The 12,257-nt window shown below is 44.6% G+C and overlaps 1 protein-coding gene across 1 annotated transcript in view; it reads left to right on the forward strand.

The window, feature by feature from the left end:
- The window catches only part of ITIH5 (inter-alpha-trypsin inhibitor heavy chain 5), a 48,511-nt gene that overhangs the window by 14,639 nt on the left and 21,615 nt on the right, over window positions 1–12,257 (forward strand). The window contains exons 6-7 of the mRNA XM_054631815.2: window positions 4,637–4,806; window positions 5,427–5,543. Of these exons, the coding sequence (XP_054487790.1) occupies window positions 4,637–4,806; window positions 5,427–5,543 (287 nt within the window). The remainder of the gene's footprint in view (window positions 1–4,636; window positions 4,807–5,426; window positions 5,544–12,257) is intronic.

The following is a 12,257-nucleotide window of genomic DNA, read 5'->3' on the forward strand; positions in this document are numbered from 1 at the left end:
GTAATGGCTGTTGGAATGCTGTGGATCAAGGACACCTGAGTGATGGAATGTTGTGGATCATGGGACACCTGGGGAGTCTTTTACACCTTCTCACAAGATACAGCTGCCTGATAAATTAGCAGCTGTTCTCAATTATGTCTCATCATGGCCCATCAGCAGAGTGAGCACCTTCAGGCTCTGTGTGAATCCCAGCACTGCCCTGGGCAGAGGAGTTATCACAGCTGAGTTCACTTGATAAGGACAAAGTTTCTCCTCCCAGGGTTTGCCTCTTTCCTTATGTGGTCCCACACCAGCTGCAGCCTGAGCTGGGCTGAGCTTGCCCCTGGTACCTGTGTGGGTGCTTTGCCCATAGCAGCTCCCCCCCAGTGTTTGAGCATCCCAGTGTCTCTCCCAGTCTCACTTGTGGCTATGTCCTTTTCTTGTCTCTCAGAAAGCCCTGTGTCCATCCTCTCTGAACAGGGGGCAGAGACAATGTGATGACAGATCTCTCTAGGATATTTCCTGGTGCGGTAACTCCTGCACACATGGCTCCATCTGGGAGTTGTATTTTTCCCAAAGGAAGGCATAAGGCATGTGAGTTTTGGAAAATGATCTTTTGGCATATGCAGGTGTTTTCTGTCACATACAAACCCCAAAACAGGAGGCATTGAGGCCAATGATCCTGACCTTCTCTGGTGACCTCAGAATGGAGCCCCTTTCTGAATGATGTCCTGGATAATATCCTCATCTTGTTCCTCCAGTGTAGCTGTGTGAGAACTAGCCATGGGCTTGGGCAGGAGACACTAGGCTGCTTGAGGATGACTGTGTCTTTCTGAAGTCAAAGGTCTCAGAAAGCTTTTTATTTCTTAAAACAGCTGTCTGGAAATTTCCACATGTTAACGGAGGACGAGCTTTGCATTTGAGCTCTAATCCTGAATCTGCCAGACTCCAAAATAATTTAGGTTTAACTGTTCCTCCTGTGAGGACGAAAGTTTCATCTGGAAAATGCTTTTTCCTGCTCTGTTTACTTCTTTAGCTGAATTTAGTGGAAAGTTTGTCTGAAGGCTCTACTCTCTCTCAGTGTGAGCACAAACCAGCCCAGGCATTTGGAGCTCATCCATGCTCTGGACTCTGAAATATCTCACAGATTTTTCTCTCTCTGCCACTTGTTTAAAAAGAACAAGGCCAATAAACAAAGGAGACTAATTGTGATCCAGATATCAAGTGCTGCCTAAAAAAGAAACCTGGGGGAAGATATAGGAACTGTGTTCAAGAATATAAAAGGCAAGAAGGAAAAGGATACTGTGGCTTCTCTGTCAATAACTGGAAAAACAAGAAGTCATGGGTTTGTAATCCACAAGGAAAAATGTAAATTGGACATTGAAAATGTTCAACAGTGAAAAAACTGAAGCTCTAGGAAGGACTGGCAAATGCAGGCACTGAGTTTCCATTACTGGAGGTCTGGAGTGTTTCCTGATTGTATAAAAAAACTAAGTAGGAAGGGATTCAGTCTGAGAACATGGGATGAATTAGATAAATTACCTTCCAGACCTGATTTTTGTTTTTCCAGAAAAAAAAAAGTTTTCTTGGACCCTTTCTATCAGATCATTTTTTGGCTTTTAACTTCTGTCCCAGGGATGGAGATGAGAGGCTATGAAGAGGAGGGGAGAGATTCCTCAGCAATTCTTGTCACTTCAAATGGCTGTGTGAGACAGCCTTGGAAACTTCCTCTGCAGAGATCCCCAAAGCACTGTCTGTGTTGGAAAGGATGACATTTATCACCTCCAGAGAGTGTTCTGAGGAGCAATAGAGGGAGGCAAAGTGATCCACGTACTCCACCTAGACTCTACATTGCTTTAAAAAATGGGTTATGTGTGATTATGCTCATTTAACAGGTGGGGAAAGTGAGGCAGGGAGTTGCTGCCTAAATCAGCTGATTTCCAACAGTCCAGAGAAATGTTAAGACTGGAGCTTGTGCTGTTGTGGCACAGCTCCTTGGCCTCACCCATCATTGTATTTGTGGCAGAGAAACCTGGAAGTGCTGCCCAAAGGCCACGGACATGGATGTGCAGGAGGAATAAGGAGGCAGCTTCTCACTGACCCTGGTGTGAATGACCAGGCAGCCTAACCCACAGCAGGCTTTCCTTTCAGCAGTTGAGGAGAAGTAATGTGAAACCTCCAGATCAGAAATTATAAATGGACTTTAAAGCCATTTCTATGTATTTTAGGCTTTTCCCACACTGGCAGTTAAATGGGATTTCTGGAAGCAATAGAAGACAGATGGAAAATTCAAGAAGGCAGATACAAGCAAATCTGATGCATTTTGTATTAAAAACATATTGTGTCTGTTGGTTCATCAGATCAAAGGGCAGCTATAAAAATAAAAACAGATCAAGACTGAGGTAAAATCTTACAGCAATGTTGATTTATAACTTTTCTTTGCCAGGAGAAATCGGAACTGTACATGGATTTAAAAAATATCAAAGCTCTGGGCAATCATTTTATAAGCCCCTTCTAAGATACAAAACTAGTGTCCTTCTGTGGTTTCAGTGTGTTGGCTGGGACCTCCCTCTCTGTTTCCATCAGGATGAATGGACAGGAGTTCTCCCAGAGAAGCTGTGATGCAGAGTCAGTTCTTGATTTTACTGGGACTGAGTGATCTCTGTCATTCAGTCTCCATGGGCAAGGCTTTTGCTGAGGAGTTTGTTTTACAGTCCTGGTGCTCTAGCTATAATTTGCTTGTGTAAAATTTGGCCTGTGACAAAACCCTTCCCTATCTCAGTAGAACAGCCTTGTGCCTCATCTTTTCAGATGCACTCCCAGGACAGCTGTGGAAATAAGGCAAAATCATCCTGGCAGTAACATCCTAGAGTGCTGTTGATTTATGAATCTTACTCTCATTCCTTTACCTAGAGGAACCGAGATTGTACATGGCACTTCAGAGTAAAAGTTACAGATTTGGCTACTCATTTCATAAACCCAAAAGGACTCCAGTCCTGGCATTTCTATGGACTTTCACCTGTTAGGTAAATTAGGTAACCACCCCATGCCTCCATTTTCCTACTTGTTAAATGGACATAATCACATCTTTTTGGTTTTGTAAAGCACAGTGGGGTCTGGATGTGAGGTTGTGTTCATTGTTGCTCACAGATGTCACATTGCCTTTCCCTAAAGCTGCTCAAAGCCCTTTACAGAGGTGAAGTGCCACCGCTCGTTACATAAACAGAGTTTTGGGACCCCCTGGAATGGAGCTTTCCCAGACTGCCTGCACCTTCTCATTTGGATCACTATTGTTAATTTATTGTTAATTAAAATTACCCTGGAGCAGATGTCTGTCTGGACAGATGTATCATACCCTCATCTCTGACACTCTTGACCTGATCTCCATTTGCATAGTGGAATCTAGAAAATAAACTTATATGTAGGTATTGGTATTGTGTGCACCTGAACTGAAACTGATCCTCCCCCATCCCTAATTTCCCTGTCATACCACAGATTTTTGGGCATTTTTGGAAAATATTTGAGATTTCCCCTCAGAGTATAATTAAGCAGCTGATTCCTACCAATTCTAATCAGGAGCAAACATAATAGAACTTCTGTGCCTCAGAGGAATAATCCCTGTGAGAGCTAAAGCACCCAAGAACAGCTTCAGCTGACAATATATATTTTGTGTTTTCAAAAGCCAGTTAGGAAAAGGGTGAAAGCCCTCAAAATCTGGAGAAGTTCAGGGGCCAAATCCATCTCATGTAAGGATGGAGTTAAGAGGGAAACAGCTGACAAACCAAGAGAGGGTAAGGTGGGATTTTGTTTATATAGAGAGGCAACAGGGAACTTCCACATCCCTCAGCTTTTAGAGAATGAGCACAGATAACAATACAAGGAGAATTTCCTGCAGGGTGACTCAGACCTAAATAATTGTCTTTATCTGAGGTGCCCTCTGCCAGGCACATCCCTCTTTATTGATTCAGGAAGGGTTTTCAGAGTTCAGGATGAGTTATATCTTAGGGATGCAATTTGTGTGACTGCACTGACAGTGCTGGATTTTGTCTGAATTAGACTGAAATTGCAGTGACTATGATGATAACTTTTGCTGAACATAAAGGCAGTGAAGGAGACTTGTTAAAAGGTGGATATTACACATAAGACACTTGTCAGACCAAGGGATCAGTCACTCAGATCAATCCCACCCCACATGCCTGCAGCATGTCTGAACAAGCCACCTCAAGAATTCCTTACAATCAATTAGGAAAAGTCTACAGTGTGATTCATCTAATCCTGGAATAAATGTTTAAACTGGTCAGATGAATCATACCTGCATTGACTGTCAGGATCTCAGGTGTAGGATCTGTGTCCTGGATGTCTGGAGCTGGCTGGAGTGAACAGCATCTGCATGTTTGAGGTTTTGTGTTTGGCCAAACAGAACTGAATTCAGGAATTTGCTACAAACATTTATATCCCTGAGAGCATTGCAAGATGGGTTTCAATTTAAAGTTTCAGGTTAATTTTTTTTTTTCTCTCTTTTTTTATCACTGAATCTTCAATCCCAGTAAGTCACTCTGCTGCCTGACTTGGCTCCATGGCAGCACCACCTGTGCTGTTCTTTGACATCTGTAAGGCAATGGGAAAAACCTGTGATATTGTGGTTTTATCTCAACAGGTGATGTGTCTCCTCCTCCTTCTACTGTCATTGGGCACACCAAAACCTTAGCTAAGGTTACATTCAACCCCAGTGTTGTTGAGCAAACCAGGATCGCCCGAAATGGAATTTTGGGAGACTTCATAATTAGATATGATGTCAGCAGGGAGCTGAGTGTTGGGGATGTTCAGGTACTGTACACATGATTCATTTTTTCTGTTTTATTAACTGTATTCAAGATGGTTTAATTGTTTTGCCTGCTCCAAATTCCTAGAAAATGCTTTCCAAGTGAAGGCTACTCCTCCATCCTGTAAGAACAATCCAAAATAAAACCAGTCAGTTAGCAGCCACAAGAAGGACTTAAACCCCAACTTCACTGAGCTTCTTTTTTGTGTCTGCTTTTCAGTTTCTCAGTATGCTGGCTGTAAATATCTGGATACAAGGCCAGTTTTTCAAGGGAATGTTGTGGTTCTGATTTGTGGGCACGTGTGTTACATCCTTGCTGCATTTGGAAGGAAACTCATTTGGATGACTCAAACTGCATTTGGATGTCAACCATGGAAGGAGATCTCCATGGATCTCTCCATGGAGTGCTCCAGTTGGCTCATCCAATCTGGATAAACTGAATTAAGGGAGGGGATCCCAAGGGTATCTGGGAACAGAATTAAGAGGGATTCCAAGGAGCATTCACAACCTCCAGTGTAGACACAGCCACCGAAAACACCCAAATATCCAGATATCCCATAATGACGTGTGTAGAAGGTTGCACCACGATCCACCTTTGATTCCTGACTGCCTTGCTCTTCCCCAGATCCTCAATGGATATTTTGTGCACTACTTCGCCCCCACAGACCTCCCTCCCCTGCCAAAGAACGTGGTGTTCGTGCTGGACAGCAGCGCCTCCATGGTGGGCACGAAGCTGAAGCAGGTGAGCTCCTCCTCGTGTCTGTTCTGGGCTGCTCAGCCCTGGGGTGGCAAAGCTTGGCTCAGATTTCTCTCACCACTTCTCCTCTGCAAAATGTTTGCTGTGTCTGGGGTGAGAGGTGGCTCTGAAGTCACCTCAAGGCAAGGTGATCTACCTGCAATGAGAAACGATCGTGTCAATGGGGATGGGATGGGAACGAGGAATGTAGAAGGATTCATCACTCTGTGAAGGTCAGTGTTGACAAAACTGAGCATAGGATTGTCCAGGGTGGTTCTGTTCTGAGCAGTTTGAGGAGAGGCAGATCAGGCAGAATTGCCAGCAAAGTGCATTCAGCAGACCCTGTATCCAGTCTAACAGCACAGAGGAGACACTGCTGACTTTAAATTACCTTGGCAAAACACTCAGTGAAGTATGACTCAAGAGGCTCTGCTGAAAGAAAAGTCATTTTGTCCTTTTTGGGAATCTGAGTCTTTCAGAACAAATCTCAGACATTTTTCCAGGGCACAGACCTGAATGTGAGCCACCATACCAAGCTGAAGGGGACATCAAATATAAATGGAATATGGATTCTATGGATTCAAATTATCTTCCCCAGTGACTGGGGAAGAAGATAACTCATCAAAAGAGTTGTTAAGAAGCAATCCTATTCCTGTCCTGAATGAGGTCTCAATTCAAGATGCCTCTGAATCTGTAAAAAGCCTCATGGACAGAGCTTGGCCCCTTGGCTTTCAGTTATCCTCCTGCTGAAAAATGACCACCCAGCCTCTCAGAATAAACAATTCTGGCACAAATGCCCCCAGTCCTGCAGGCTGGAAGCAGGCAGCCAGTGACCACGTGCTGAACCAGGGAGATTAAAGCTCCAAAGGGCTTTGGTGCTTTAGTGAGCTGCACAAGTAGCCAGCAGATTAACCTTGCACTATGAAAGCTTTTATTCTCCTCCTGGGTATCAGAGTTTCTTTTCATTGCACCTACTAAAAACAACACAGCCATTAACCCCTAAAGTTTTAATTCATAGCCTGGGCAGTTTGTGCTGCTAAACATGGATCTCAGGCAAATCAGCTACTGAGAGGTTCCTCTGAGCCCAGAGCCTTTGCTGAGGCTGTACCCAACTGTTGGAATCCTGGATGCTGAGAATTTTAAACCTTTTGTGCTGAAAGGCACAGACTCACAAGAGAGTACTACATTTAACCTGAGGCTGTAGAGAAGACTTCCAAAATTTATTAAAAGCCCTAAAATTATGAGTCTATAGTTAGCTAGAAGTGTATAATATCACAGGGTAGAAAACTTAGAGTTTTAGAATATAGTCATAAATATAAAGCAAGATGAAAGTTTTAGAGCAGAGGCAAATTCTTCTTCTTCAGCTTCTTCTTCCTTCTTCTTCATGAGTTTAGGTAGTATTTTGTAATTAAACAGAAAAGTCTGCACTACAATCTTCAAAGAATCAGTTATTAAATAAAAAAAATCATCTAAGTATCATTTCTTAATTAGATAGTTTAGTCTTAAAAGACCTTGTAACAAGAGATAATTAGCCATTTTGTGCCTTACTAATGAAAGACTACAAAACTCATAGTTGTGAAGCTATTACACTAATAAATATAATAAACTCCTGAGTCAGAACATGAAATACTATCTCAAGTACCTTCAATCCCAAGCTCAACCAAAATAAAAAATACAAACAAAAAATCCACACCCAACTTTTGGTCTGTTATCTCAGTATATTCCTTTTATGGAGCACCACTGGTACATTATGGAGGAGTGCTATGGGATGGAAGCACTTATCTTCCCTTGATTCCAGCTGCTCCAAAAAATAGAACTTTATGGAGTTAAGATCAAAATCATAAACACCCCCACATATTAATCAAGAAAGACCAAAATCTAGGTCTGGCTGAAAAAGAAACCTCTCTTGGTTCTCTAGGAAAGTGTGATCAGTTACAGCCATGTCTGCTCAGTGCCCTTTTTAGCAGTTGTTGATGTCATTGAGATGCTTATTAAATTACAAACAGATTCCCTGGTGGCAGGATACATCTGAGCAGAGGAAATGTCTCCTTTTTGTCTTTTCTCTTGGACTCTCACAGCTGTGGTGATCTCTGGTGCTGTGTAGAGAGCTGGGAAATCCCATGGGACTGTCTTTCCTCATTTCTCTCTACTGAGTCACGTGCAAGGTCAGCTAAAAATACAGTGAGCAATTGTAAAGAGTGCTCCAGTGGGTCAGCTCCAGTGACTGTGGCAAAGGACAGCTTTTAGGATTGTGTAAGCAAGGATGGGAAACATCAGCTGTGCACCTTTTTCTGTAGAAACTGGAGGAGATTTTGGACTCTTCAGTCACCTGCCTTCACAAAGCAAATGGCAAAGTCACTCAAGTGGGGTCAGGATTTCATCCTGCAGTTCCCACAACCCAGCTGTGAGTCATTTATCTTTTCCTCTCCCAAGGTTTTCCTTTTCCAACATGAATTTTCATTTGTTTTGCCATCCCTTTTTTCCTAAGATATCTCAGTCTTTGAAGCAACAATATCCAGTTGCAAACACGCAGAGTGAGGCTGGTTGATCAGCTTGGATCAAGTCATTGGAGGTGTTCTAAAAGCACGTGGATATGGCACTTGGAGACATGGTTTAGTGGAGAACACAGTGGTGCCGTGTTAATGATTGGGCTTGATGATCTTAGAGGTCTTTTCCAGCTTTAACAGCTCTTTGGTTCTGTGATCAGGACCCTTGAAACATTCTCCTCACATCACCTAAGGGATGTATTACCTTTGAGGGGAAGATTTTTCTCCTGTTTTCACAGCCTCTGAGCTCTGGTGGTGTCCAGCAGACTCAGATGTGTTGCAGCAGTCAAACCCCTCTGGGAATCTGAGCCTTTGCTTCAGTCTCCTTTTAGCACTGGCAGGGAGATGAAGCTCATGAATAGAAAATTCTTGAGAATGATGAGGGAAAAAATATTAATGTGCTCAAGGCTTTGCACATCATTACTGCTGTCCCACTGGCAAGGACAATCCCCATGAACTTTGTTCCTTCCTTTGCAAAGAGACAGCAAGTTCTGTGTGGAATAGTTGCTTTTAACAGCCAGGAGAACCTGGGGAAGAGCTTCTATCTGCAGGGTTTACTGGGAAGCAAAATGATTTGCAGAAATGACAAAAATTTGCAAAAATGAAGCAAAATGACTGCCTTTGAACAGTCCACCCTGCTGATTTTATGGTACCTTTGGCTAGGTAGAAGGGGATACAGCAGCTTTACATTGGTATAACCAGGAGAAAAAGGGGCCAGTTATAAGTTCACCACCTTGTGATTACCATCATTGCACCCAGCTTCACTGAACATGGTGAGAAAAGAGAAGAAGAATGTTCCAAGCTGTGAATATGTCCACAAGAGGATGAGTTTGCAGGTATTTTGCAGCTGTAAAATAGAATTGTTTCAACCACAGATTAGTTTCACCTTACCTTTCCCACAGGCAATAAATGCCACACACTCAGTTAAGCAGTTGGCTTCACCACAAGCCTGGCAACCTGTCAGTGGTGCTGTGCCAGACTGTAATTTTCTCTGAGGTTAATTGCTCCAGGAGGAAGCCAGCTGAAACTGGGACCTGCTGGGGATTTGCAAGGGCTCCAGTTCATTTGCCTGTGCCTGTCCAAGGGGCACTGTTGGTATTTTTGAGTCACCCACAGTGCTGGAGCCCATCTGAGGGCTCTGTGTGCCCAACCCTCACCCTCTGAGCCTCAGCATCAACACCCCTGAGGAGTTTCAGGGTGGTGAAGGAGCAGAAAGCACCTGAGCACTCAATGTTCTCCTTCCAAACTCCTCTGATTTCTGCTGGTTGGTGCAGAGCTGGCTGTGAGCCTGTTGTCTGTCAGTCCAAGTAACAGCTGCTGCCCAGGAGAACAACCTTAAATCACCAGGGAGCTTTGGAAAAAATGCTAATTCTAATTACAGCCTCCAGAGCGTTCAAAGCTACTGTGACGAGGAAAGTTCTGTCAGGTTTTCCATTTCTGCTGGAAAGAAACAATCCCAGAGAACACAGAAGAGCTGCCTGCAGCGCCAGGAGCCCCATGCAGCTGCCTCCTGCCCAGGAATACACCACAGCAGTGTCATCTCAGTCCTCTCTGGAGGTGTGAATTTGGGATATAAGAAATACCACAGTAAATAAGACAGCAGATCTATGTAGCCTTTATTTGCTCAAAGAAAATAATAAAATTTCTCCTCCAAGAGGAACGCAAGTACTTGTCACAAAGCAAAATAGTCTGCCTAACCCTAAAACTACTAAATAATGGTGGGGTCATACAGAGAAACAGCCTTCAGAGCAAGATGCTCTCAAGTATCCAGGACACAGAGCAACTGCTTCTGGTCTTAGCACTAACAGCCAACTTTGCTTCATGCTGGGGCAGTAGAAGCAGAGACAAAAATTCCCAGGAAGATCCCAGACCACCTATAAAGTGCAAGTCCTTTAACTGAGTTTGGAGTAAATAGGATGCAAAGGTGAGGGCACAGTTTGCATGGGAATGCTGCTGGGGCTTGAACTGAAAACTCATGAAGATGCTGAGAGCTCTCCCAGATGTTTCAATTGGACCATCACTGAGTTCATCGAAGGATGAACTGGAAACAGGTGCCAGACACAGCCCAGTGACCCTCAGACAAAGCTGCAGTGAAATGGAAGTGGCTGAATGAAGCTGGGAAGTCTTTCCATGGATTGGGGTCATTGAGGTTTATGGAGAACAGCTACAGACAGCACAGCTCTTGGTCTGACACTGGGATGAGGGCCCAGGCTGGTGCTTAAATAGGCAGGAGAGAGGGTGGAGGCCCCAGCTGGGGCTGGGCAGAGCCATTAAAGCCTCTTGGTATCCTCAAGGCTCTGGCAAATGCATAAAAGTCAGTGAAGTGAAAGATCTTTCTTTAGTAGTCCTTTCCAAGCTGGAATTAAAGGGGTTTTTTTTCCAGCTGCTGGAGCAACACCTGGAAGCCAGACCTGGCTTCTACATGTGTTTTCATCATGGATCTGTTATGTGAATTTAGGCAGGTTATTTTCCTTGCCTGTGCTTGTCTCTTTGCAGAGTCTTGCCTCTTTAGCTGGCAAACCCATGTCTGGGTTATGGCTGTGCAAAGATCCCCCAAGCCTAAAAGACACCAGCAGACCTTTGTCAAGACTGAGGTTATTAGATTAGCACTGTTTGCAGCAACACTGCTGTTTCCAGGCAAATACCCCTTGCCCCTAAACCAGGGTGTGTCCCACAAGTTGCTCAACTGGGACCTTTTGCTTCTGGCTCTGGAGAGCAGCTGAAGCTCAGAAGTGCTTGTGGCACCTCTCGTGGAATCCTGCTGGAGTCAGCTCCTCCAGGTTGTGCTGCTGTCATCAAGCAGTGTCCACAGGCAGCCCTGAGGTCCACATGATGTAATTTGAGGTCCCTTAGGAGTGAGGGATGTGAGGCTGTGTCATGGTTGGGGGAGATTTTGCTTGGATAGTTACGCCTGATGCAGTGACATAATCTCCTCCAAAACATCTGCTCTCTTCTCTGCAGAGTTTTGGGTGAAGAATTGGCTTCTTCTCATGCCTGAGGCAGTGTCTTAGGATGGAAATGGGCAGGGGAAGGGCTGGAGGCAGAGATGTGCAGGAGAGAGTGGGGATCCTGCAGCTGGAGATGCTGAAGGGGTTCGGAAATGGTGAAAATTGGATGGGGGCAGGTGTTGAGGACTGTGAGGGCCTGTGGCCACTCTTAGGTGGAAAAACTGGCAAATTTGCTTTTTTAAAGGAACTATTTAGTGGTCTTGCATTGCTTAATGCTAACCCTAAGCAAAAGTGCTGTGTCTTTGCTTCAACCAACAAACCATTGTCACCACCTTCACTCACTGGAGATGAGAGAATCCCAGAATGGTGTGGATTGGAAAGGACCTTAAAGATCATCCAGTTCCAACCTCCTACCATGGGCAGGAACATCTTCCACTACATCAGGGTGCTCCAAGCCCTGTCCAACCTGGCCTTGGACACTTCCAGGGGCAGCCACAGCTTCTCTGGGCAGCCTGTGCCAGGGCCTCACCACCCTCACAGAGAATTTCTCCCCAGCATCCAACCTAAATCTCTTCTCTTTTAGTTGAAAGCTACTCCCTCTTGTCCTGTCACTAGCATCCTCTTGTAAGATCCCTACTGCATGTCCTGTGGAAAGAAATGAAAATGGGGAAGCCCCAAGGGAGGAGCAGCACATCTCTCCCAGCAGATCATACCCATGGATGGGTTGTTCTGAGTGGGGGCTACAGAGCTCCAAACCTGGCAGGCTTCTGGCCTGAGGTTATGCAGAGTGGCTGCATGATGAAGGATAGATGGTTGTTATCAGTATGAAGAGCATGATGAGCTGTGCCTCAGCTCAATTCCTGCTCTGTAACACAGCAGTTGATTGCTGAAATTGAGGGGATGTGTTTTGGGCAGCTTTTGGGCGTGCCAGCTCTTCCCAGCATTGTGTTGGGGATGATCTTTGTGACAGAAAACGACAGTACCCAATTATTGGAACAGTTCCTGTGTCCTGGGATGAACTCCCATCTTCTGAGGATGGGCAGAGAGAGATGTCAAGCTCTGCATGGAGGGCATGAGGCATTTTTCCCTTGGTGCTGACCTTTTTGCTGCTATCTCCATGGAAATGTTTCATCATGCTGGTAGGGTGGGGGTTTGACTGTCTGATGGGCATGTTATGGGATCTGATTCCACTTAAAATGAGCTAAGCACAAGAGAAGAATGAAGAG

This window comes from Agelaius phoeniceus, chromosome 5, assembly GCF_051311805.1.
Source record: "Agelaius phoeniceus isolate bAgePho1 chromosome 5, bAgePho1.hap1, whole genome shotgun sequence".
Classification (NCBI taxonomy): Eukaryota; Metazoa; Chordata; class Aves; order Passeriformes; family Icteridae; genus Agelaius; species Agelaius phoeniceus.